At 52.8% G+C, this 27,596-nt stretch overlaps 1 protein-coding gene and 1 pseudogene across 1 annotated transcript; both read left to right on the top strand.

Annotated features, from left to right (window-relative positions):
- Positions 1–4,104: 4,104 nt before the first annotated feature.
- LOC129357022 (transmembrane protein 200C-like) lies at positions 4,105–6,881 on the top strand. The gene is made up of 5 exons (XM_055026548.1): positions 4,105–4,524; positions 4,979–5,142; positions 5,215–5,437; positions 5,512–5,642; positions 5,787–6,881. Exons 3-5 carry the CDS (start codon positions 5,318–5,320, stop codon positions 6,091–6,093), a joined length of 558 nt encoding a protein of 185 aa, XP_054882523.1. The 5' UTR covers positions 4,105–4,524; positions 4,979–5,142; positions 5,215–5,317; the 3' UTR covers positions 6,094–6,881.
- A 5,200-nt stretch (positions 6,882–12,081) lies between these two features.
- LOC129357021 (band 4.1-like protein 3) lies at positions 12,082–27,592 on the top strand (annotated as a pseudogene).
- Positions 27,593–27,596: the final 4 nt, after the last annotated feature.

The raw sequence follows: 27,596 nt of genomic DNA, 5'->3' as shown, positions 1-27,596 counted from the left end.
CAGCATGGGGGGAGGGTGGGGGGAGGTGTCTCCTCAGGTGTCCAGGCTGTGGTAGTTCCAGTGCTGGCAGCAGGCGGCGCTGCTCACCTGTCCTCTGTGTCCTCCAGGTGACAGCAGCAGTCCCTACATCCATCCGGTGGGCTGGTGTGAGGTGCAGGGCCGACCGCTGACCGCGCCCCAGGGTATGTCCCAGAACCAGAACCAGAACCTGGATCTGGACCTGAACCAGCTACATGTAGAGAACAGCTTCCAGTGCTTCTGTGTGCTGGTTGTACTGGTAACTGTGGTGTTCTCCAGGTCATCCCAACCCAGAGGGCTTTGTGTGGGACGACTACCTGCAGGAAACTGGTTCCACTGCTGCTCCCAGTTCAGCGTTCACACTGGTGAGAGGGGGCGGGGCCAGGCAGACCAGAGACCAATCAGAGAGCGCTATATGCTCACTATGTGCTTTTGTCCAATCAGAGAGCTCCGCACGGTTTCCAGGTGAACCATAGGTTGGAGGCGGTGGACAGGAGGAACCCCATGCTGATCCGCGTCGCCACGGTGACGGACACCGAGGAATACCGGGTGAAGGTACGGCGCACTTCCTGTCACCTCTGTGACGTCATCAGAGGGGGACGATGACAGACGGCGTGTCCCCGTAGGTCCACTACGACGGCTGGTCCACCCAGCTGGACGTCTGGATGGACAGCGACCACACAGACCTCCACCCGGTGGGGTGGAGCCAGCGCACCGGGCACCCACTGGAGCCCCCCCCAGGTCAGGGGGCGACGGGACAGAGACAGGTGGGACAGGGACGACTGTAGCTATTGGGTCCTGAAACCTGTATGTCTCCTGTTGGACAGGGTCGTCCCCCCTGCCCTCTCCGTCTCAGGGAGTGTGTCCCACTGCTGGCTGCAGAGGCGTTGGACACATTAAAGGAGCCAAATATACGGGACACCACAGGTATCTGTCCCTGCACCTGTCCCTCCACCTGTCCACAGTGTCTCAGGGTGTCTCCATCTGTCCGTCCCCAGTGCCTTCGGCTGTCCGTACTCAGAAATCAACATGAAGAAGGAGGTGGTGCTGCCTGACCGGCTGAGCGGGGAGAGGTCCGTCACCTTGGTGCCTGTGTCCCTGTCTCACCTTCACAGGTAGTGTGGAGTGCAGGCTCTTATTCTGAAAGGACAACAGGATGATTCTTTGTGCTGACAGCAGGTGGAGCTCAGAAGTAGTTTGTTCTCATTGTCCACTTCCTGTCTGTCCTCCTGTCTGTCCAGCAGAGGCGTCCAGATGAAGCAGGAGTCCACTGATGTCCCTCTGCTGCCTCTGGGGAAGAGGAAAAGATTACCTGACAGGTGAGAGCAGCTGCTCTCTGATTGGCTCCAATCACAGTCTTCTGTCCAATCACAAGCAGAGAATTTAAGAACAAAAGTCAGGAAGTGGAGAGTGAAGCGATTGGTCTCTGAGGATCGTCTGGATGCTGCAGAACCTCAGTAGAACCCCAACAGAACCTCAGTAGAACCCCAACAGAACCTCAGTAGAAACCTCAGTAGAAACCCAACAGAACCTCAGTAGAAACCCAACAGAACCTCAGTAGAACCTCAGTAGAAACAAACAGAACCTCAGTAGAAACCCAACAGAACCTCAGTAGAAACCCAACAGAACCTCTGTATGAGCTCATTCCAGATCACCTTTTTGGTTCCCAGCAGCCATTTTTAATAAAACCACAGAAGAAGAATGTTTGATTTCACTGATGTCCTCTCTGGCTCCGCCCACAGACTGACCCAACCAACCAAATGCCTGCGTGTGAAACAGGAAGAGGAGGAGCTTCCCTCCGAACCATCAGTCCAGGTAAGGTTCCTCTGATTCCGGTTCTGCGTGGGTTCAGAACCGGGCCTGTGGTGTCATCCAGGCCCAGCAGGGGGAGCCGATCGCTCCGGAGAAAGAGTCTGTTTCCATGGAGACCAGGGTGTGATGTCAGAGCTTCCTCTCTGTTGTCATGGAGACAGTAAGATGGTTGGAAGAGAACTGTGCTGCGTTGTCAGGGAAACAGGTGGTTTCCATGGTTACAGCAGTGTTTGTACTGCTGAGTCCAATGAGACCCGGTTCTGGTTCTGACCCAGTTCTGGTCCTGACCCGGTTCTGGTCCTGACCCGGTTCTGGTTCTGACCCGGTTCTGGTCCTGACCCGGTTCTGGTTCTGACCCGGTTCTGGTTCTGACCCAGTTCTGGTCCTGACCCAGTTCTGGCGGTTCTGGTTCTTTCCCGTCAGAGTCCAGTCTGCAGGCCGTCCTCCATCAGTCCGTCTTCCTGTCGGCCATGTCGGCCCAACCGGGTCGCGACCTCTCTCTCTGCTGGGAGCAGCACAGGAAGCTGTTGCCGGGCGTGGCCCGTCTCCACGCCGACGCTGTCCGCCGCTGGACCGTGCAGCAGGTGAGCGCCGCCTCCCGGTCTCCATGGCGACCTGGCGACCCGCTGACCCGCGTTGTCTCTCAGGTGTCGGACTTCGTGGAATCTCTTCCTGGATGTGAGGATCAGGCCAGCAGTTCAGGGACGAGGTGAGACGGCCAATCGCAGGCCTCGGCTTTCATGACATCACAGATTAGGATGTCCCCTCATCAAGCACAGGGCCACCATGGAGAGGAAACCTCCATCAGAACCACTCTGCTGCCCCCTGCTGGACCCGATCAGGACATCAAAGTGTTACACAGAATCAAAACGTTGATTTATGTTCTGATTGGTTCTGATTGGTTCCTGTTTGTTTGTAGCAAATAGATGGGCGGGCCTTCCTCCTGCTCACCCAACGGGACATCGTCAGGATCATGTCCATCAAGCTCGGCCCCGCCCTCAAGATCTACAACTCCATCCTGATGTTCAAACACGCCGAGGACAAGAGCCAATCACAGGCCGAGGACAAGAGCCAATCACAGGCCGAGGACAAGAGCCAATCACAGGCCGAGGACAAGAGCAAATCACAGGCCGAGGACAAGAGCCAATCACAGGCCGAGGACAAGAGCCAATCACAGGCCGAGGACAAGAGCCAATCACAGGCTGAGGACCAGAGCCAATCACAGGCTGAGGACCAGAGCCAATCACAGGCTGAGGACCAGAGCCAATCACAGGCTGAGGACCAGAGCCAATCACAGGCTGAGGACCAGAGCCAATCACAGGCTGAGGACCAGAGCCAATCAGATATGAAAGATCCCAGCACTTGACCGCTGCATGCTATGACTGACCAGGTTCAGTCAGGTGATGGTGGCCCCGCCCCCTCAGCCAGGTATTAACCAGTCAGGCTACTGTCACTTCGTCCCCTTTAGGCTCCGCCTCTTCGGGATGGGTGGGGCTCCGCTGGATGAGTAAAGAAAGGGATTCTGGGATATGTTGTCTGTGACTGAGGTGCAGCTGGGAGGTGGAGCCAGAAGTGGCTTCGTTTCCATGATAACGCTGAGACAGATGATGAAGATGATGAAGATGAAGTCTCATCAGCATCCTGGTGTGATGTCATCACTTCCTGTCAGCAGGTCTCAAACAGGAAGCAAGTGATGATGTCACACTGAGGCCATACCTCATCTTCTGATGATGTCATCCCAGTGGCGGAGCTCCAGGTTTTCTACTCTTCCTCCACAGAGTTTTATTTTCAGGTTTCTATTCTCGATTTGTATTCTAAAGCTGACTCCGCCCCTCTCTGACGTCACGCTAGGGCGGGGCCAACAGCCAGCTTCTGCAGGGTTCCTCAGGTTTCCATGGCAACACGTCCTGCCTGCTGTCTGTCAGTGTTTGACTGATCAATAAAGTTTCTGACCTGAAGCGTGGTCATTGATTGGTTCCTCGGGGCGGCCGGGGGCGGGGCTTCAGCTGATCATGTGATCCATATGCTTCCCAAAGTGGGCGTATGAATATGAATAAAATACATTTGAAGTATTTTTTATCCAATAAATTCACTTAAAAATAAAACGTGTATAATTCTTTCTCTGTTTTATGAGTAGTTGCAGTTCAATATTCTTGTTTTAGCTCATTATTTAGGGAACATTAAATAGTTTTTCCTCCAATTGATGATTTTGTTTCTAACAAAAACAAAAAGCGGGAGGAGCTCCAGGTTGCCATGGAGACCCTGCTTCGTCCACTGAGCTGCTGGTGGTTAACTGGGAATACTGGGAGGCAGTTGAACAGAGACCGCCCCCTGCTGGTCACACCACATGCTGCAGCTCCGGTCGGTGAGGAGTTCACATGGAGACTCCGAGTATGAAAGATGATGCTGCAGCCATGAGAGCGGAGGGAGGAGGAGGAGGAGGAGGAAGAGGAGGAGCAGGAGGAAGAGGAAGAGCAGAGCTGAGGTTATTTTCACCGAGTGAGGAGAGCAGAGTGACATTTCACGGAGGATCAGTGGGAGGAACCAGCCTGTCCCTCTGGAGGAGCACAGCAGGAGGTGTGAGTCTCTGCAGCAGCAGGAGCAGAGGGAGGAGGTGGAGGCACTCCAGAGCCGCAGCAGCAGCAGAGCCATGCAGCAGCAGCAGCAGCAGCCGCAGCAGCAGCAGCTCCAGCAGTAGGAACCAACGCTCCATCTGTCTGCCATTGATCCGTATCGGCTCTGCAGCGATTGATTATCTGGGCTCACCAGAAACCAATCAGCTGGTTCCGATCCGTTCTTCGTGTGTGTGTGTGTGTGTGTGTGTGTGTGTGTGTGTGTGTGTGTGTGTGTGTGTGTGTCCTGATCAGTGGGAACTAGCTGGTTCCGATCATCACAGATGGAATGGATCAACTTGTGGTGGTTCTGATCCATCACGGATCTTCAGCAGTACCAGATAGTTCTGATGAGTTCTGATTGATTTGATGTCCTCACAGCTAATGAGCCTATTGATCCAATAAATGCATGCTGGGAGATGTAGTTCCCATCTATCAGAGTGGAAGGTCCAGGGTCCACCATTGGTTCCGGTCCTGGGTTCAGTGTAGGTTCTCTGGGTTCCTGCTACTGGCTCTCAGGTGTGTCTCTGTTCCAGGTGAGGTGGAAGTGGGCGGGGCCTGACCCGCTCAGCCACTGTCTGATTGGTGGCCTGTGATGATTGCGACAGGCGGTCTGCTGAGGATCAACGCGCGGCGACAGGACTCTGAGGTCCAAAGCACACAGATCCCACCCACACAAGAAGAAGAGCAAGAACAATAGGTAACACCCACCCACACGCACCGCCAGAGGGGCCGTTCCCCGCCTCATTAGATTATGTCACTTCCTGTCCAGACGCAGCGAGGTGGTGGTGGTCAAGGGGAAGCTGAAGCTGTGCTCCATCTCGGGTCTGGTGGCCGTTCTGGGGATCCTGGTTCTGGTGGTGGTTGGGGTTCTGATGGCGGCTCTGGGCTACTGGCCCCGGGATGGACTGTTCTTCAGCTCCCAGCCACAGGAGGGCGCCACTATGGCCTTGACTTCCTTCAGGAGTCCGGCACCAGCACTTGTTGAAGACCAGGTGAGAGTTTACCTGAGCAGGACCAGCAGAGTCCTTCATGTGTGCGTTCTGATGTGTCGCTGTGCCGCATGCAGGAACCCAAGTGGGCGGAGTCAGTCGGGGGAGACGGAACCAATGGCAGAGGAAATGACTTCAACCAATCAGAGACCGTCAACGGGACCTCTCGAGATGTTCCACAAGGATTTCTGGAAGAGTTCCTGGACAGGTGCGAACATGGATTACCTCAATGTGACGACCGACCAGCAGGTCAGCTACTGGATCTGTGGGCTGACCCTTGACCCGGGCTGGTAGTTTAGGGGGAACGGTCTTTGACCTGCTTCTGACGTGTCCTGATTGGCTGTCTCTGCAGGTATCTGTACTCTGATAGGCTGAAGGTCTTCGGCCCGCTCATCATGGGCATCGGCATCTTCCTCTTCATCTGTGCCAACGCCGTCCTGCATGAGAACCGGGACAAGAAGACGAAGGTCATCAACCTGCGGGACATCTACTCCACCGTCATCGACCTCCACAGCGTCCGGAAGCCCCGCCCTTCTTCCTCCGCCCACCAGCCGTTAGCCAATCCACTCAATGGACTCATCAACTACGTCCAGTCCAAGAGTCTGGACTCAAAGTCCCAGATGTCCCGCCGCCCTGTCGTCAAGGCAGCCAGCCAGTAGCAGGAGGTGCAGTGATGAAGGAGGAGGAGTCTTCAGTGTCTGCCAGGAGCATCCGCCTGCATCTCCTCCCTCCTCCTCTAACAGACACTCCCTGCCCCTGACCTCTGACCCCTGCTGGACCTCCCAACACAAAGATATGCTGAGCTCCTTCACGTTGCCCCGTCCCGCCAGCCGTCCCGCCAGCGGTCCCCCGGCCCCCGCAGGAGACACTCCTTCTGGGCCAGGAGCAGCGGCCAGGAGGAGGAGCAGAAGGAGGAGGAGATGCAGCCGCCGCCTCTGTGTGCCTCCACTCCTCCGCCTCACCGAGGCTCCGAGGCTCTGCTCCTCCTCTCCTCCTCCTCGCTCTCCTCCCTGTCCCATGTCCTCTCCTCCTCCTCCACTCCAGCCCTCCCCTGCAGGAGGCGGAGTCTTCCGACCGCCGCCTTTAACGCAGCCTACTGCAAGCTGACGCAAGGAGACGACGAGTCCTTCGGGTGGTCTTCTTCACCCAAGGTGACCCCGGAGGTGGAGGCTCGACCCTCACAACCAGAGACACCCTGAGGTCCCGCCGGCCCCCTGGGGGGGAGGAAGAGGAGGAGGATTGACTGACGAAGTCGATGATGACAGCAGCAGCAATAAAGAGTCTTCCACCGGGGAGATGAGCCAACTTCCTGTTCATCAGTGATGTGGTGGACCCAGTCTCACCAGAACTGGACCCACTTGACCCAAACGGATCCATTGAGGAGACCACAGATTGTCTTCATGTCCCTGTTTACACTAACTAACTAAACCAGATTAACCCAAACAGATCCAACTGATCCAAGATGACTCGATTTATTATCAGATTTATTCCAGAACTGCAGCTGGTTCTGGTCAGTCTAGATCAGGGGAGCTCAAACTTTTTGAGACCAAGATCTTTTTCTCTCACCAGCCGGCTGAGATCTACCTCATGACACAAAGACATAGAAATTATAAATGAAACCCTATTGACTCATTTTCATGCAAATATCCATCAGTTATATAAGAAATGATAAAGTGATAGAAAACCTGATGCAGTTTCTTCCTCAGTGAGATTCTGACACTGGGAGCAGGTTACTGGTTTCAGTAGATTACTGGTTTCAAACAGGTAACTGGTTTCAGCAGGTTACTGGTTTCAACAGGTTACTGGTTTCAGTAGGTTACTGGTTTCAGTAGGTTACTGGTTTCAACAGGTAACTGGTTTCAGTAGGTTACTGGTTTCAACAGGTAACTGGTTTCAGTAGGTTACTGGTTTCAACAGGTAACTGGTTTCAGTAGGTTACTGGTTTCAACAGGTTACTGGTTTCAACAGGTAACTGGTTTCAGTAGGTTACTGGTTTCAACAGGTAACTGGTTTCAGTAGGTTACTGGTTTCAGTAGGTTACTGGTTTCAGTAGGTTACTGGTTTCAACAGGTTACTGGTTTCAGCAGGTTACTGGTTTCAACAGGTTACTGGTTTCAGTAGGTTACTGGTTTCAACAGGTGACTGGTTTCAGTAGGTTACTGGTTTCAACAGGTAACTGGTTTCAGTAGGTTACTGGTTTCAACAGGTTACTGGTTTCAGTAGGTTACTGGTTTCAATAGGTTACTGGTTTCAACAGGTAACTGGTTTCAGTAGGTTACTGGTTTCAACAGGTAACTGGTTTCAGTAGGTTACTGGTTTCAGTAGGTTACTGGTTTCATTAGTTTACTGGTTTCAACAGGTTACTGGTTTCAGTAGGTTACTGGTTTCAGCAGGTTACTGGTTTCAGTAGGTTACTGGTTTCATTAGTTTACTGGTTTCAACAGGTTACTGGTTTCAGTAGGTTACTGGTTTCAGCAGGTTACTGGTTTCAGTAGGTTACTGGTTTCAGCAGGTTACTGGTTTCAGTAGGTTACTGGTTTCAGCAGGTTACTGGTTTCAACAGGTAACTGGTTTCAGCAGGTTACTGGTTTCAGTAGGTTACTGGTTTCAGCAGGTTACTGGTTTCAGTAGGTTACTGGTTTCAGCAGGTTACTGGTTTCAGCAGGTTACTGGTTTCAACAGGTTACTGGTTTCAGCAGGTTACTGGTTTCAACAGGTTACTGGTTCAGTAGGTTACTGGTTTCAACAGGTTACTGGTTTCAGCAGGTTACTGGTTTCAACAGGTTACTGGTTTCAGTAGGTTACTGGTTTCAGTAGGTTACTGGTTTCAACAGGTAACTGGTTTCAGTAGGTTACTGGTTTCAACAGGTAACTGGTTTCAGTAGGTTACTGGTTTCAGTAGGTTACTGGTTTCAGCAGGTTACTGGTTTCAGTAGGTTACTGGTTTCAGCAGGTTACTGGTTTCAGCAGGTTACTGGTTTCAGCAGGTTACTGGTTTCAGTAGGTTACTGGTTTCAGCAGGTTACTGGTTTCAACAGGTTACTGGTTTCAGTAGGTTACTGTTTCAGCAGGTTACTGGTTTCAGTAGGTTACTGGTTTCAGCAGGTTACTGGTTTTCTCAGTCAGAAGCTGGTTGTAAACCTGAGGCCAGCAGGTTCAGTCAGTTCTGGTGGATGAGAAATTTGGTTTGATGACGTCAATATGAGAAACTGCAGACTGATAGGAGGAAGCAAAGAGCTCTGCAGAGGGAAAGGCAAATCTTCTGAATTTGGGATAGCTATAATTAATGTAATTTGACACAATTATTGTGGTAGAAGCCATTTGTTTGTTAAAACTTAATCAAATATATTTGTCCTATTTGATGTTGGTTGTGACGTTTACTGCAAACGAACGAGGTCATCAGTCCAAGTCTGTCGTTTATTGAACATTCAGAAACTCCAGTGGCTGTGATGAACCACAGCGAAGGAAAACAAAGTAGAATAACCCGAACAGGTGATCAACTCAGAACCACTCGCACCTTTTTACTCTTTTTCTCTTTATCGTTAAGCACACCCGTTGCCGTGGCAACCGCCTGCGCCCCGCAAGCCGAGCAAAGATTACGTTAAAAACGTTCAGACCGTTACATATCAGGTATTTAATGAAGCTACAAACGTTTTGGATGTTAGTGAATATTTTGAAAAGTCTGTCAGAAGAGGAAGTGCTGCTCTCAGCGTCCTGAAGGCCTTCAGTTTGTCACCTGCTGCAGAGATCGACTCAAAACCGTCCCGCGATCCACGTATTGAGCACCCTGGTCTAGAACTAGCGAGACTGACCAGTCTAGCATAATCTTCTTCTTCACTCTTAGCGGAAGGGGTCAGGGGTCAGAGGTTGGTCTTGCTCCATGCCTGCAGTGCATGCTCTTTAAGCACCTTCAGTATTTTGCACTTTTTGATCTTCAGTGCTTCATTCCTCTGGACTACTTTCCTTGGGAAGCGTCCGTCCGTCCTGTGTTGGACCTGGAGAAATGGACGTGTTGGACAGCATGTTGTTGTTTTTACTGCATGTTCTAGAAGCCGGTCACATGACCTGCTGTGATGAAGACATCAAACATCTTGACCCTTTGCTGCTCTGCAGGCTCCGCCCACCTGCTGGGGAACCGCCCCCTCCACATTAAAGATGGCCGCCTGTGGAGGATCCCAACCTGCTCTACTGGACCTTTAAACTTAGAACTATATAACTGTGATTATGAAGCAGAGAAAATGGGTCAGAGGTCAGAGTTCACAGGTAGTCTCAACAGGAAGAAACCAGTCCTTCTGGTTGACTGGGTGAACTGGTGATGGTCTGGACCGACCCGTCCAGAACCTGAGCTGGTTCTCCTAACATGATGTCTGAACTGGTTCTGCTCGTTTCAGCCCTGGTTCTGATCTTGGTTCTGTTGCAGCTGATTGGACCCAGATGGACCATCAGCAGAACTTTCTGCGGTCACTGAAGCACAAAGTGAAACCACCACAAATAAAGCACAAAATGTCTGTCCACGTCTCTGACTCCTCCCTCCTCCGGGCTCCGCCCACATTCACAGGTTCTGGGTCGCACCTGCACCTGGGGCTCACGTCGGGTCGTCAGACTGTTCAGAACCGCTGGGGTTCTGTTGTAGACACAGAACCGGGCCAACAGACAGGAAGGAGGTGGGGTCACTTCCTGTCTGTTCAGGCAGACAGGAAGTGATGTCACTGCCTGAATTTCCTCAGAAATATTGGGACTTCCTGTCATCATTTCTGACCGGGTCTGGTCGGGTCTGGCAGTGACCCGACCAGACCCGGGTCACGGGCAACATGATGGCCGGGTCACGACCAGAACCGCCTCAGAACAACACGGTTCTGGGAGCAGGACCGGTACCGAGGGTTCTGTTGGAGCTGAGAGGCGACCCGACACCCGGTCGTACCACTCTGGCTCGACCCGGCATGGCCGCTCTGAACTGAACTGGACCTTTTAGACACCGGTCTCAGCCGGTTCTGATGTTCTGTTCATTGGAGAGTCACTGATGACATCACAGAAAGAGGAAGTAGCTAGTTCTGGTTCTGGTTCTGGTTCTGGATGATCTCAGGTTCTTGAAGTCTGATGGTGGACAGACACCACCATCAGACTCTTCCTGTCCTCCTGTCTCAGACTTTCAGCCATCAGGGAATCTGATCCGGATCAGTCTGGCTCCACCAATCGGAGCGCAGCAGGAGTCTGACAAGCCTCTCCCCCGGCCTCCTGTACCAATCAAAGTGCAGGAGTCTTCTGTCCTCCAAAACCAGAATGGACCTGAGTTTGAGAGAGGTTCTGATCCCTGCAGCATCAGTAGAACAAGAACCAGAACCGGGACCAGAACCAGCCTCACTGTCTCCATCGGTGCCCCCCTCCCCCTCCTGCAGCGGGCGACTGGGAGGGGGAGGGGGATAATCTGGGGGCGGAGCCTGAGCAGAAACCAATAATCCGTCAAGCAGCTGCAGAGGGACTGACTGGGAGAACCAGAACCAAACCAACATCAGCATCCTCTTCCTCCCCGCTGCGGAACCTGCTCAGGTACTCCTCTTCCTCCTCACCCTCCTCTTCCTCCTTCCTGCAGCTGGGTTCTGCCGGTCCGGACCGGACCGGGACCAAAGCCTCCTGACCCGGTTGGACTGGGATGTTTTGGTTGGGGTCTTAAAGGAGCAGCAGGAAGTATTCACTGATTTATTATTATTATTATTATTATTATTATTATTATTATTATTAATATAAACTGTTAAATAAATATGTGACATATTTATCCAGTCAGAAATGGTCAGTGTTCTGTAATGGTCGGATTTCAGGTTAGCTGCTCATCTTCCTCCTGCTTTGACTAGGCCACATGGATCCTCCATGTTTGTGTCTCCTTCCCCTGACTGATACTTTATCAGAAACTTTATCAGACAATTTGTTCAACATTCAGAGGCGTGAAAACTTCAACCAGAACTCCCAGTACAGCTGCTGGAGCTGTGTGTGTGTGTGTGTGTGTGTGTGTGTGTGTGTGTGTGTGTGTGTGTCATTTAATTCTTTCATCTCATTAATTATTTTTTCTTCTTTTGTTTGAACGGATCACTTCCTGTCTGCACCGGTGAGTAACACACCCACCCACACAAACGTCATCTGCTCATTCATAATTATTAAAATCTGCGTCACAATCGTAATCATAATGAAATATTAAATCTAACATTGTGCAGATTTTTAACACACAGACTTTTACAGTCAGATTCTTCATAGATCTACACACTTAGATCCGTCTGAACCCAAACAGAGAAACAGGACAGGAGATTATTTTACTGTATAAGTTAGCACAGCTGTTAGCATATCAAGTAGCACAGCTGTTAGCATATCAAGTAGCACAGCTGTTAGCATGTTGGTTAGCACAGCTGTTAGCATGTTGGTTAGCATGTTGGTTAGCATGTCGGTTAGCATGTTGGTTAGCACAGCTGTTAGCATGTTGGTTAGCACAGCAGGGAGCTGAAAATGTCAAAATCTACTTTACTGGAAACATGAGGCAGAAATTCAAGCAGTTCAGTGTTTATGTAACGATTCAATGAACATGAAAAGAATTTTATTGACATTAAACTGCAGATGTTTTATGAATCTGTTAGCAGAACAGGATTTTGATTTGTTTAGAGAAAAAAAACCTTTGAATGTTCCTGAAGCGAACAGAACCGACCCGATTCTGTGGTTCTGGTTCAAACTCAGCGGGCGGCCCCTGGACCTCCGGTTCCGCTTCCCCGCGGCGTCTGAAGAATAAATGCATGAAAGTTTAGTGGTATTTCTAAACGAAGGCCGGCGGAGCTGGGTGTGCGTCATGACGTCACAGCCCGTCGTAGTAGGTGATGACGTAGAGAGCAGAGCGGCGTCGCTGACCGGCGGAAAGAGGACAGCGTCCTGCACGAGGACAGGTAAAGCGGAGCTGTGATGTGAGAGCAGCCGGTCCGCTTCGGTTCGGTTCGGTTCGTTCCGGGTCGGTTCGGTCACTACACAGAACCTCCAGCTGCTGCCGCTCGGTTCTGGTCCCGCTGCAGCCCGATGCGCGTGTCCGTGTCCTGCTGCAGGACCTCAGGCACGCGCATGGCCCGGGACACTCCCGACCCGCAGAGGAACAGATGCGGTCCGGTCCGGTCCGGTCCGGTCCGGTCCGGTCCGGGCGGTCTGGACCGGGTCTCAGGCGCTCGGTTCGGGTACGCGCTGCGGCTGATGAGGCAGCTGGTTCCGGTGATGAAGAGGATCCTCCTCTTCATCAGGTGCACCTGAACAAAGCAGCGCGTGCTGCTGCTGAGGAAGAGGAGGATGATGATGGGAGGGTCCTGCTGCCTCAACCCGTCCGGGACCGGAACCTCAGCCAGAACCGTCAGGAGCTGCTTCCAGAACCCGACGGCTCCGGTTCTGCAGGTCCAGTTCTCCTGTACGAAAAATTCTGATCCTATAGCCTGCAGAACAGAACGGGTCCAGTTCACCAGAACCAGAACAGAACCGGTCCAGTTCTCCAGAACCAGAACAGAACCGGTCCAGTTCTCCAGAACCAGGGCAAGTTTCAAGATCAGAACCATCTGGACCAGAACCATCTGGACCAGAACCATCTGGACCAGAACCATCTGGACCAGACTTTGATGATCTTCAGGAGGTTCTGAAGGTTCTAAAATACTTAATCCTCTAAAATGATGACTGGGTCATAAGTTCTGGTTCTGGTTCTGTCGGCGCTCTGTAACCGCCCAGGTCCAGTTTGTCAGAACCCAAACAGAACCAGCTGTTTTTCCGTTCTTCCTCTCTGAATCTCTTCATCATCCTCACCAAATCAGATTACATCAGATTGTCTCCGGCTGTAATCCGTCTCTCTGCCGTTGCCGTGGTAACGTTCACCTGACAGCTGGACGGGTCAGGGCCTGGTTACCATGGCAGCCAGCGTGAGTGACGGTTCTGGTCCGGAGGTCCAGTTTGGGTCCAGTTTGGGTCCAGTTTGGGTCCAGTTTGGGTCCAGTTTGGGTCCAGTTTGGGTTCTGAGACGTGATGATTGATTGGTTCATTTATTGATGACCTCCTGACCTCCTGACCTCCTGACCTGCATTCTGCTCTGACATTACCGGTCTCCATGGTAACCATGGCTGACCTGTGTCCAGGTGAATCACCATGACAACAGAGACAAGTGAAGCCCAGCCCCCAGAGGCGGAGCCTTTCCCTGAAGCCGCCGCCCACTCCACACCTAAACAGGTAATTGGCCTCAGACCCCTGATGACCTCTGACCTCCGGCCTGCTGTGAACGGTGACATCACTTCCTGTTTCCTCAGGGAGGGGAAGGCCCGGCTCACAGCTCATTGGCTGAGGACTCCAGCAGTCTGCTGTCGTCGGGCGGACGGGTCGCTCGCTCTCCGGCCAGAACCGCCCTGGGCTTCAGAACCATGCAGACCCGGTGGCGCTGCTGGACGGGTCGCAGTTCACCTGCATCGTGGAGGTGAAACGGGTTAGGGGTCAACCCACGGGGGGAGGGGTCACATATTGGACCAACTGGACACAGACAGCAGAACCAGCAGAACCATCAGAACCATCAGAACCATCAGAACCATCACACTCTTCTCCTCCTCCAACATTATCTAAGTTTAAATGTCATAAAATTTAATTTAGCCAACTGCTATCATGTAAGACCAGCAGGGGGCGCACTCCAGCTACTCTGCTAACAGTGGAGCTAACAGTAGCGCACTAGCTTAAATTTTGAAGTGTTAGCTTGCTGTAATGTTTGCTAAACTTTCACTTGGATAAAGTTCAACGTCTGTGTTGAAATTAGCGTCTTTATGAAAGGTTGTACTCAGGTTAGCGCTGCAGCGCTAACCTGAATGGGGCTAACCTGAACTAGCTAAGCAGCTAGCTGCCTCAGTTCGCTGATTTTATTCAGACATAAGAAACACTTTTATTCTGTTTCTCTTTCTGTTGTTACCATTATGCTAATTAACACATAAACCACAGTAATGCTGACTGATGTGGACTGTCCTAGTCAAATCATGAAGTAAACCAGTTCTCTCTCTGGTCCCAGAAACGATCTCGAGGTTTGCATCTGTTTGAGAAAGTTTGTGATCACCTGAACCTGCTGGAGAGAGATTATTTCAGTCTGTCCTTCAGAGACGCAGACAGCAACAAGGTAGGACACTTGATGCTGTCTGTCTGTCTGTCTCCCTGTCTGTCTGTGTCCCTGTCTCTCTGTCTCCCTGTCTGTCTCCCTGTCTGTCTCTCTGTCTCCCTGTCTGTCTGTCTGTCTCTCTGTCTGTCTGTCTGTCTCCTTGTCTCTCTGTCTGTCTCCTTGTCTGTCTCTCTGTCTGTCTCCCTGTCTGTCTGTCTGTCTCCCTGTCTGTCTGTCTGTCTCTGTCTCCCTGTCTCTCTGTCTGTCTCCTTGTCTGTCTCCCTGTCTGTCTGTCTGTCTCCCTGTCTGTCTGTCTGTCTGTCTCCCTGTCTGTCTGTCTGTCTGTCCCGTTAACCAGTCATGTCTACAGACTTCATGTCTAGTTAAAGAAGGAAGCAGTCAGGTTTCCTGTTCTTCTGTCCTCATGTCTTCCTGCGGCAGAACTGGTTGGATCCTGCGAAGGAGATCAAGAAGCAGGTCAGAGGTCAGTTTGGAGCTGATTAGCTGGTTGTTGCGTCTGCCCGCTATCTTTCCGTTAGCCCTGACTCTGCTCTTCTGTCCTCAGGCGTTCCCTGGAACTTCTCCTTTAACGTAAAGTTTTACCCTCCGAACCCGGCCCAGCTGTCTGAGGACATCACCAGGTGCGGCGCCACCAGTTGAGCAGCTCCCGGCGCCTCGTCTTCATGTCTCACCTGGTTCCTGTCTCTCGGCAGGTGTCTGTGTCTACAGCTCAGACAGGATATCGTTTCCGGACGTCTTCCGTGTTCCTTTGCGACTCACGCCGTTCTCGGTTTCCTACACGGTTCAGTCGGAGCTCGGAGACTACGACTCTGGTACGGACTGACCTCTGATCCACAGCCTGACCCTGACTGACCCCCCGGGGTCAGGGCAGGTCAGTGTTTCTGGGTTGACCTTTGTCCGTTTGGTTTCCAGATGAATGTGCTCCAGACTACGTCAGTGAGTTGTGTTTCGCTCCAAACCAAACCAAAGAGATGGAGGCCAAGATCGTGGATCTGCACGGACCCTCAGGTCGGTGGGCCGCGGTGCCGGTCCAATGTTTCCGGGTTCAGGTGAGGTTCTGGAGTTCTGACGGGTCTCTGTGTGTTCAGAGGAATGAGTCCAGCAGAAGCTGAGATGCATTTCCTGGAGAATGTGAAGAAGCTCTCCATGTACGGAGTGGACCTGCATCACGCCAAGGTGAGGCCGACCCGGTTCTGGGTTCTTCCAGTCACAGCCGACCCGGTTCTGGGTTCTTCCAGTCACAGCCGACCCGGTTCTGGGTTCTTCCAGTCACAGCCGACCCGGTTCTGGGTCACCGTGTTGGTTGTTTTCCTGAAGCAGCAGTGAAGCGGTTTGGTTCTGTTGGACCTGGGTTCTGGCCCGTCCTCATTGGGTTCAGCGGTTCTGCTGCTCTGCTTTCAGAGCGTCCAATAAATCAGCAGCGACACACTTCCTGTCCCATCGATACGCCGCCGCCGCCTGCTGCTGCTGATGGGACAGAAACGATTTTTCCACCATCGGGTTCAGTTCATCAGAATCTCTGATCAGAACCGACGGCGGAACGGGTCCGACTGATCCCAACATTAGCCACAAGACAAACCTGCATCCACCTGACCTGTACATCCTTCAGGTGACCCCGCCCTGACCTCAGTGACCCTGACCCCAGTGACCCTGACCTCAGTGACCCTGACCCCAGTGACCCTGACCTCAGTGACCCTGACCCCAGTGACCCTGACCCCAGTGACCCTCAGCTTGGCTAAACTTCCTGTTCCTGTTGCACTCCAGATTTAATTTCTAACTGGCTTCTGATTGTTCCTCTCTGAGCCAATCAGAGCTTCCCTTGGTGTCCAACAGTCCATTTGTCCTTCAGGACGTCCTGCTAGCAAACCATCAGTTTCATGATGTGAGTCTCTGTTGGACGGTCTACATGCAGACCAGTCCTTCTGTCTGAATGACTGTCTGTCCCTCTGTCTCTCTGTCTGTCTCTGTCTGTCCGCCTGCTTGGACTAGATGGCAGGAAGCCGTTTTGACTGCCTGTCCGCTCAGTCAGAGGTAAGACGGCGTCCTCAGTGTGATCCTGGTTGTCCTGAGGTTGTCCAGTTTCTGGACAGACCACGGTTCCATTGAGGAACCGTCTCTCATGGATCGCACAATTAGATCAGAACCTGATACCTGGCCCAGTCTCACCTGGACTCACTTGTTCCTGCCGTTGCCGGTTGTGAGCCCAGGTGTCCCCGATGTCCCCTGATGTCTGTCCTCCTGCAGCTGTGCCTGAAGCGGCTGTGCTGCCTTCACTGACCGCTCTGTGCCTGCAGGACTCGGAGGGCGTGGCCATCATGCTGGGCGTGTGTAACAGCGGGCTGCTGCTGGTGTACAGAGACCGGCTGAGGATCAACCGATTCTCCTGGCCAAAGATCCTGAAGATTTCCTACAAACGGAACAACTTTTACATCAAGATCCGACCTGGAGAGGTGAGACGGACGAAGACACCCCCTGTCCTCTGACCCAGCAATGATTTTATCAAGTTAGCTTACTGATGACCAGCTGTTAGCATGTTGAAGAGGTGGGGCACAGTTCTGCTAATCTGCAAAGGCGCTAATAACAGAGCTAATTTGTTTTGTTTACCGTTTAAGAACTTTAGCACACTTAGCTACTACGATGTTAGTGTCACTGACACATGACTGTTTGAAGTTAGCGCTTTAGCTTCTGCTAAGTACCGTTAGTATAGAACTTTAGCAATAGCATACATAATGTTTGTGATTAGCATTTTACCATAGAGCTAATACAGCTAACTAATTTGTTAGCTAACAGTGCCCACTACTACCAAGTTGTGACGGAGTGCTGATGAGCTAGCGTGTAGCTGCGTTGCTAGCAGCTGATGCCTGCTGGTTGACCTGTTTGTCTCCAGTTTGACCAGTTTGAGTCCATCATTGGCTTCAAGCTGCTGAACCACAGAGCAGCCAAGCGGCTGTGGAAGGTGTGTGTGGAGCATCATTCCTTCTTCAGGTCGGCAGCTCTCTGGAGTCCAAACGTCTCCTCCACGTCCATGAGACGTCTCACAGCACTCTGTCTCACAGGCTGCTGTCTCCTGAGGAACCGCCAAAGAAGTTTCTCTCTCTGGGGTCAAAGTTTCGCTACAGCGGTCGGACCCAGATTCAGAGCCGCAGAGCCAGCGCCTCAGATATCCAGACCCGCCCCCAACTTCCCACGATGCATCAGCAAGAGGAGCATGCTGAGCGGAGACCCCAGGTACCAGTCACCAGTCACACCAGTTACCAGTCATTGGTTTCTGCAGAGCTCCAAGTGTTAGTTCTGGTCTCAGAGGGAGTACGGACCCTGCAGTCAGAGCTGATTCTGGTGCAGGCCTTGGTCCCCGGACCCGGTCCTCAGGGTCCGCTTCTCTGCTCCGACACACCTCAGTCAAATGACGGTGGTGAACCAGCTGGGGCCGTTCATGCATCAGCTCTGAAACATGGAGGACGGGGCCCTGAGCACAGGGGCCTCTGGGGCCCTGAGCACTGGGGCCTCTGGGGCCCTGAGCACTGGGGCCTCTGGGGCCCTGAGCACTGGGGCCTCTGGGGCCCTGAGCACTGACAGAGTCTCTAGGTCCACTTTCTACATCTGGTTCCAGTGGAGGGGAGTTCTGGTGGGTCCCTGGAGTGTTTACATGTTCCTGACCCATTTCTCATTGGTCTTTAGCTTCCAGGACCACAGCAACGTCTTCTCTGATTGGCTCTCCTGCCGTCACTGTGTCGCTCAAAGCCAACGGTCGAGCTTACTCAGGTAGACCTGAACTCTGCAGCTCTGAGTTCTGCTGATTGGCTGGAGTGCTGCTGCTCTCTGATTGGTTCAGCTCTTGCTTCTCTCAGCTGTTTTTGGATTGCTGCATCCTGACTGGCTGCGCTTGTTTCAGACCCGCCACTGATCATCTGTTTGCGTTGATGCAGTCACATGTCAGACATGTGTTGCCATCAACATCATCAAGGTCTCTTGCATACCTCTGAACTCTGGTAGCAGCTCCCTGCTGGCTGTGGAGCAAAGCGAGCGCCGGATCCTTCTTCTCCCTGAACGAGACAAAGCAGAGAGCCTGTGGACGACGTCCAACTCTGAGTCTGTGGGACCAGAGGGACAAGTTCAGGTGATCAAGGTGACTGACCTACCAACACTTATCTGGTTCAGCTGTTTTTGTTCCATGAGCGACTGGAGGCGAGGCTCCATAAACCCTCAGCGTCTGTCCGTGTCCTGCTGCCCAGACACCTGGAGCTACAGGTTCTGACCCGAACCGGGTTCAAACCGGGTCCAAACCGGGTTCAAACCGGGTCCAAACCCGGTCCAAACCGGGTCCAAACCCGGTCCAAACCGGGTTCAAACCGGGTCCAAACCGGGTCCAAACCGGGTCCAAACCGGGTCCAAACCGGGTTCAAACCCGGTCCAAACCGGGTCCAAACCGGGTCCAAACCGGGTTCAAACCCGGTCCAAACCGGGTCCAAACCGGGTCCAAACCGGGTCCAAACCCGGTCCAAACCGGGTTCAAACCCGGTCCAAACCGGGTTCAAACCCGTCCAAACCGGGTTCAAACCCGGTCCAAACCGGGTCCAAACCGGTCCAAACCGGGTCCAAACCGGGTTCAAACCGGGTTCAAACCCGGTCCAAACCGGGTCCAAACCGGGTCCCGCCTCCATCTGGAGGAAGGAGCCTGGTCCACTCCTGGTGGGTTCCCTTGTCTCTGACCTCGGTGTCGGCCATGTTGTTCAGAAGAACCTTTGACACCAGGTGACACCAACGCTGTCCTCTGATTGGTCCACCACGGATGCTGTGCATGTGCCCTTAGCTCTGATTGGCTGATTGTGCTGTTGCCTTGGCAATGAGCTGTTATGAACAGACTAGCTGAGCATCACAATGGTTGCTATGGCGAAGGTGACTGTTGGTTTCCTGTACTGATGTAATGGTGATGACATCACAGCGGTGTGTGTGTGTGTCTGTGTGTGTGTGTGTGGTGTGTCTGTGTGGTGTCTGTGTGTCTGTGTGTGTGTGTGTGTGTGTGTGTGTGTGTGTGTGTCTGTGTGTGTGTGTGTGTGTGTATGTGTGTGTGTCTGTGTGTGTGTATGTGTGTATGTGTGTGTTTGTGTGTGTGTGTGTGTGTGTGTGTGTGTGTGTGGTGTGTGTGTGTGTGTGTGTGTCTGTGTCTCTGTGTGTGTGTGTGTGTGTGTGTGTGTGTGTGTGTGTCTGTGTGTGTGTGTGTGTGTGTGTCTGTGTGTGTGTGTGTGTGTGTCTGTGTGTGTGTGTGTGTGTGTGTGTGTGTGTGTGTGTGTCTGTGTGTGTGTGTGTGTGTGTGTGTGTCTGTGTGTGTGTGTGTGTGTGTGTGTGTATGTGTGTGTGTGTGTGTGTCTGTGTGTCTGTGTGTGTGTGTGTCTGTGTGTGTGTGTGTGTGTGTCTGTGTGTGTGTGTGTGTGTGTGTGTGTGTGTGTGTGTGTGTGTGTGTCTGTGTGTGTGTGTGTCTCTGTGTGTGTGTGTGTGTGTCTGTGTGTGTGTCTGTGTGTGTGTGTGTGTGTGTATGTGGTGTGTGTGTGTGTGTGTGTGTGTGTGTGTCTGTGTGTGTGTGTGTGGGTGTGTGTGTGTGTGTCTGTGTGTGTGTGTCTGTGTGTGTGTGTGTGTGTGTGTGTGTGTGTGTGTGGGTGTGTGTGTGTGTGTGTGTGTGTCTGTGTCTGTGTGTGTGTGTGTGTGTGTGTGTGTGTGTGTGTGTGTGTGTGTGTGTGTGTGTGTGTGTGTGTGTGTGTGTGTGTGTGTGTGTGTGTAGACATGTCCTCAGGACTCTATGGAGCATCAACAGCCATCGCTGTCAGCGACCACATCGCCACGGTGACCAGAGGCTGGAGGACAGGAGGGCGGAGCCAGGTAAGAATCTGACCAATCAGAAGATCTGATCGATGGGTAATGATCAATCAATGATCGATCAATTAGTACTGTCGGCTTAATAAACCGGAGGAGGACTTTCTCTGGAAGAACTGGACGGGTCAGAGTGTCTCATAAAGGGGACGAGGACACCTGTCCAACCCATGAAGGTTCTGGTTCTGGTTCCAGTTGAGGAGGTTCTGCTGCTGCTGTGGAGGAAGAGCAGAAGGAGGAGGAGAGGAAGACTGCAGAGGTTTCTCCACAAAGTCCTCCATCTCCACAGAAACACGACACCAAGGTGACAACCTGTCCCTGCTGTCCATCCTGTCCCTGCTGTCCATCTTGTCCCTGCTGTCCATCCTGTCCCTGCTGTCCATCTCCCTGTAATTAACTCCTTGTTTTCCAGACGGAGCTGACGGACACCGTCATCGATGGCGACCTGACTGTGACCGAGGTACACACCTGTCCCTCCTGTACAGGTCACCCGTCCCCTTTGGACACACTGTAACGTGTCTGTGTGTCCTCTGTCTGTCCAACAGTCTGATCAAGACGAAGACTTGAAGACTCAGGTAAACACGAGGCTCATCCGATCACAGGCGGGGAATCGAACCGGCAACCCTCTGTGCCGTCCTCCACAGGAGACGCTGGGCAGCCCGGAGGACGTCGTCCAGACGTCCATCAGTGCGCTGCGGCGCTCCTTCCTGGAGGGAGAGCAGGGGGGCGGCGGCATGACGGAGTGGGACAAACGCCTGGCCTCGTCTCCTCTGCGCCGCGCCGACGACGCGCCCATGATCGAACCGCTGGAGCCGGAGGAGGTGAGAGGGTCGACCGGGGTCGACCGGAGGTCAACCGGAGGGGGTCCAGGTGTGTCTGGACCCTCAGCAGAACGTTTAGGTCAGTAGAACCTCTGAGGAACCAGAACCGGACCTTCAGTTCTGCTTTTACCATAACATAACATGTTTTACCGATGAGCCAATCTGGTCTCCAAAGATGCTGCTATTTACCTCACCTCTGTCGTGTCACCTGATTGGCTGATCTCGCTCACCTGTCACCTGGGAGCCGAGCTGATAAACAGCCAATCGGAGAGAGGCAGGACGATGTCACCATGGCAACGGACAGAACCATCCTGGTGTCTGCCGCTGATGATGTCATCAGTAGAGGGGGAGGAGTCCTGATGATGTCATTGCCTCTGGCTAAACCCCGCCCCCAGTTGGTTGGCATGAAAACCAGGATGATGAGTGACATCACTGTCCTGCTGTAACCGAACGGCTGAGAGCGCTGGTTCCGATCCGGAACAGGATGGTTCTGATCCGGAACAGGATGGTTCCGATCGCCTTCTAGTCCTTATGGCTTCCTGTTTCGTAAAGCGTCCAGCCGGGTCACTTCCTGTTCCTGACCAAAGTGGAGCTCAGGAAGCTGCTGGCTTTTCTTCTTCTTCCGTCTGTTTAGTTGCTTCCTTCAAACCAGGAGCTGAAAAAAAAACTGATTATTGTCGCCCCTCCTGCAGCCCAAAGGAGACGCTGGCAGCCCGGAGGACGTCAGGTTCGGTTCATCCAGAGGTCAGGGTTCACCCGGAGGTCAGGGTTCATCCAGAGGTCAGGGTTCACCCGGAGGTCAGGGTTCATCCAGAGGTCGGGGTTCATCCAGAGGTCAGGGTTCACCCAGAGGTCAGGGTTCATCCAGAGGTCAGGGTTCATCCAGAGGTCAGGGTTCACCCAGAGGTCAGGGTTCATCCAGAGGTCGGGGTTCATCCAGAGGTCAGGGTTCATCCAGAGGTCAGGGTTCCCAGAGGTCAGGGTTCATCCAGAGGTCGGGGTTCATCCAGAGGTCAGGGTTCACCCAGAGGTCAGGGTTCATCCAGAGGTCAGGGTTCATCCAGAGGTCAGGGTTCACCCAGAGGTCAGGGTTCATCCAGAGGTCGGGGTTCATCCAGAGGTCAGGGTTCATCCAGAGGTCAGGGTTCACCCAGAGGTCAGGGTTCATCCAGAGGTCGGGGTTCATCCAGAGGTCAGGGTTCACCCAGAGGTCAGGGTTCATCCAGAGGTCAGGGTTCAGGTCGATCATCTGTTTGAAGATCACTGAAGTTTGAGTCCAACCCAGAACCCACTGGGCTTGGTTCTGGTCCTCAAACCCAGAGCTGCCAGGTCCATGAAGGTGTCCTCACCTTTGTCTGTCTCTCCTGTCCAGCCCAAACCGTCTTTCGATGAAATGTCTCCAGAACTGACAGCCCTGCTGAAGTCCGCCAGAGAGCAAGAGACCTTCAGGGAACACAACCTGCTGAAGGTGCTGTCCTCATGTCCTTCTGTCCTCATGTCCTTCTGTTCTCATGTCCTTCTGTCCTCATGTCCTTCTGTCCTATGTCCTTCTGTCCTCATGTCCTTCTGTCCTCATGTCCTTCTGCCCTATGTCCTTCTGTTCTCATGTCCTTCTGTCCTATGTCCTTCTGTTCTCATGTCCTTCTGTCCTCATGTCCTTCTGACCTCATGTCCTTCTGTCCTCATGTCCTTCTGTTCTCATGTGCTTCTGTCCTCATGTCCTTCTGTCCTATGTCCTTCTGTTCTCATGTCCTTCTGTTCTCATGTCCTTCTGTCCTCATGTCCTGACCGCATGTCCTTCTGTTCTCATGTCCTTCTGTCCTCATGTCCTTCTGACCTCATGTCCTTCTGTTCTCATGTCCTTCTGTCCTATGTCCAGGTCCATCTTTATTCTTTAATTTTGACGTTTTATATCTCATGTCTTGATGTTTCTGTCCCTCGTGTCTCCTGATTGTCTCTGTTTTCTGTTTCAGACGTCAGAGACGGTGGAGACAGTCTTTGTCCTCCCAGAGTCCAGTGACCCGGACCAGGACGTCGCAGACCACTATAAGGTAGCCCCGCCCCCCGCTCGCCCCCCCCCCTCCTCCAGGAGCCCCTGATGATGATGTCACAGGCCGGCGGCCCGGCCGCGGTAAACGTGAGGCTAGTGATGAAGATGAGGATGAGGATGGCAGTGATGAGGGTAGCAGTGATGATGATGTCATCAGCGTGCTCGCTCAGGCGGCCGTTGACGAGTCGACAGAGGCTGCGGTCAGACAAGCCAGCGATCAGGACACCTGTGGTTACCATGACGACAAAGAGTCAGATGACTCCCAGGAGGAAGGAGAGTGGACCCCCCCTTCACCCCGCCCCACGTCCCGGGACTCCACCAGCCCCACCCAACGGTCCCCACGGGAGGATGAGGAGGTAACCATGGAGACGCAGAGACCCGTCCCAGTCGGTCCTGTCCCACCTGGTCCCATAAAGTCCCTCTGTCCCCAGCAGACCTTGTTACCCTGCGTCCTCCTGATAGTCTGTCCCAGTGTCACCAGCCTGGTTCTGGTACCGGTAGAGTGTGTCTCAATGAATATGGAGGACTGGTTGCCTCCAGTTGCCTCTGGTTGCCTCCGGTTGCCTCCAATGGCTTCCAGTTGCCTCCAATGGCCTCCATTTGCCTCCGGTTGCCTCTGGTTGCCTCCAATGGCTTCCAGTTGCCTCCAATGGCCTCCAGTTGCCTCCAATGGCCTCCAGTTGCCTCCAATGGCCTCCAGTTGCCTCTGATTGCCTCCGGTTGCCTCCAATGGCTTCCAGTTGCCTCCAATGGCTTCCAGTTGCCTCCAATGGCCTCCGGTTGCCTCCAGTTGCCTCTGGTTGCCTCTGGTTGCCTCCAATGGCCTCCGGTTGCCTCCAATGGCCTCCGGTTGCCTCCGGTTGCCTCTGGTTGCCTCTGGTTGCCTCCAATGGCCTCCAGTTGCCTCCAGTTGCCTCTGGTTGCCTCCAATGGCCTCCGGTTGCCTCTGGTTGCCTCTGGTTGCCTCCAATGGCCTCCAGTTGCCTCCGGTTGCCTCTGGTTGCCTCGGTTAAATGTGTTTCCTGTGTGTTTCAGGAAGTCCCGGTGATGAGGAAGACTCTAACCTACGAAGCTCCCGGGGTGAGGACGTTTTTCGGTGGTCCATATTTGCATCAGTCCAGAGGTGATCGGTCAGTCAGAGCGGTTCTGGTGCTGATCCAAAGCGACCAGGCAGGTCTCCAGTCCGAAGGGACCAGCAGGTTTTGTCCAGATCTGAGGAGCAGAGAAGCTAAACTTTGCCTCATCTGCTCTGGTTCTGGTTCTGGTTCTGGACACACAGTCAGCAAATCTCTGAAGACCAGAAACCCAAACTCCCAACAGCAGAACCTATCAATGTATTCTTTGATTCGAGACCTGGTTCTGATCCAATTCAGCTGGATGTGACTTGTAAACATTCAGATCCGGCCCATTTTCTGGTACCGCCTCACCTGGTCCGGTTCTATACCACCACGGGTTCCTTGACCGTTGGGCCGGACCGAGGAGGAGGTTTAGAGGTAGTTTCAGAGGACAGTCCGACCCGGACCGGCCCGTTTCGCTCCGACCTTAAGCTTTGACTGACCGTCTCCACCTGCAGGTTTAGAACCAGATGAAGCTCGGTGTTCCTGACCTGTAGACATGACTGGTACTGATCCGGTCGGTACCAGTTGGACTCACAGCATCCCGTTGTGGCTCCTGACGGTTCTGGTTTTGTTCTGATGTGTTTCAGAACCAAGGCGGCGCTGATACCCCCGCCGGCCTCCTGCTGAGCTCCCAGACCTTCACCGCAGAGACGTCCAACACCACCACCACCACCCACATCACCAAGGTATCACCAGAGCAACAGTCATGTTCACACAGCAACACTTAAATGAATCGTTTTTACAGAATAATGAAGGAATTTTTATCTTAGGTAATGTTTCATCCCACCACAGCCTGCCTACTGAAGAGGTCAAAGGTCACATTGGATCAGAGGTCTGACCTTCAGGTTGAAATGTTGAGTCTTGTTTCTTCTATTTTCATCCTTAGATGGTGAAAGGAGGAGTTTCAGAAACCAGAGTGGAGAAAAGAATCGTCATATCTGGAGACACTGAGGACGACCATGAACAGGTACCTCCACCCGGAACCCCAACAGAACCTCCCTGAACCCCTTCAAAATCTCCCTGAACCCCATCAGAACCTCCACCCGGAACCCCAACAGAACCTCCCTGAACCCCTTCAAAATCTCCCTGAACCCCATCAGAACCTCCACCCGGAACCCCAACAGAACCTCCCTGAACCCCTTCAGAACCTCCCTGAACCCCATCAGAACCTCCCTGAACCCCTTCAGAACCTCCCTGAACCCCATCAGAACCTCCCTGAACCCCATCAGAACCTCCCTGAACCCCATCAGAACCTCCCTGAACCCCTTCAGAACCTCCCTGAACCCCATCAGAACCTCCCTGAACCCCTTCAGAACCTCCACCCTGAACTCCATCAGATTCCTATTCCTGCAAAGCCTCTCTTCACCAAAGGCCTGACCAGAACCTGCTGGCCCGGGTGCCACAGCTCCACCAGCTGGCAGAACTTTAGATGCAGGGATCTGAGGACCGAGCCCTGGTACTGAATCCAATCCAGTCCTGGTTCAGTCCGGTCCTGAGATTCTTCCCGGTCCAATTCCAGTCTGGGTCTTGGTCCCAGTTCCGGTCCAGTCCATCCCGGTCCGGTTTTGACAGTCCCGTCTCTTTAAAGGCCCTGGCGGCGGCGCTCTACGAGGCGCGGCGGCAGCATCCTGAACTGTCGGTCACCAGAGTCGTCGTTCACAAAGAAGCGGAGGTTCCTCCTGATCACATGATCAATTAGTGATGTCACAGGCAGGTGGGATTCCAGCTGAATGCTCATTGGTCGGTTGCATGGCCTCTGCCTGGCTGGGTCTGATTGGTTTAAGCCTAAACGGGTTTAACCAATCAGGTATCCTTTTCAATTCTGTGGCTCCTGGACTCAGAATCAGTATGGAGTGCTCTGATTGGCTTAATCAGCTGACAGCCAGCAGGAGGCGCTGTACCCTCGTTGTACCTGCTGCATGTCTGCATGATCATCAGTGGTTCAGTCACCCACACACCGCCTGCTGCAGTTCCTCTGATTAACACTAGATGTCCCTGCTGAGAAAGAGAGAATCTAAACAGCAGAAGAAGACAAGAGAAAATGATGATTTCAGAAAACATCTGCTGATCTGATGTCCTCCTGTCTGTGTCTTTCAGGACTGAATGTTGATCCTCTGTTGCATTATGGGAGTTGTAGTCCCCAGCCAATCCCACCATGCAGATTCTAACCCCAACTGGAACGACAAACTCACCACATGAATGCATGCGTGAACACACACACACACACACACACACACACCCTGGCGCTACATGCTACAGTTGGACGTTGGTCTCCAGGTGACGCTGTGACGTATTTAAGAAGCCCCGCCCCCTCATCCACCTCAAGCCAGGCCTCCTGGCTGCTTCAGGAAGCCTTTTGATTGGCCGACTGACTCAGGTGTGCTCCTGACTTACAGTTTGAGAACCTGCTGAGAGGCTTTTATTATGAAAATCTGCTTCCTGCCTCCATCGCTTGCGCAGCCAGTATTTACCCATGATGCAACAGGACATGCCATAGAGCTCAGAGGAAGTAGGTCTGATCCTGACTGTCGGCTCTGTTGGAGTGAACTTTGACCTCAGTCTGCTGTGGCAGATCCTCTACAGGAGAGCCCTTCAAAGTAAAAGCCCTGCTCGGACTAGGAAGCGGTTGGGATGGACTCTTATTTTGAAACTCTGCAGGAAGTCTTCAGTGATAGATACTAGTTTCACCTGTTACGTTTTCCCACTTCCTGTCACATTTCCGGACCGGGTTGGTTCTGCTTGGCAGGTTCAGAACCTCAGCGATCACTTTTCACCTGTCTCACCTGGCCCGTCGCCATGGCAACCCATCCTGATGCATGTCATCTGGATCTGTGTAACTGAGCCAGATCCTCACCTGGATCTGTTGCCATGGTAACTGACAGTAACTGACGGTACCGGGTCAAGTGAACAGGAAGTTGGGTCAGGTGGTCCAGGTGAACCCGCCTGCTGGAAGCGATCCTTCCTGTTCACTATCCTGGAAAAACTCTTTTCATTGAAGGAACTTTGTTGACTTTTGACCTCTGACCTCATTTATTTAATTCATCTGTGGCTCATTTCTGTATTTATGGCCTCAGACTGAACCAGCACGCCCCCTGGTGTCCACTTTTATTTTCTCACCTTCATCACTGAACTTTATTAAAATGACGAAACAAACAATTTT

This window comes from Poeciliopsis prolifica, unplaced genomic scaffold (assembly GCF_027474105.1).
Source record: "Poeciliopsis prolifica strain line A6 unplaced genomic scaffold, Auburn_PproV2 SCAFFOLD219, whole genome shotgun sequence".
Classification (NCBI taxonomy): domain Eukaryota; kingdom Metazoa; phylum Chordata; class Actinopteri; order Cyprinodontiformes; family Poeciliidae; genus Poeciliopsis; species Poeciliopsis prolifica.
This window is presented reverse-complemented; position numbering and strand designations above follow the sequence as displayed.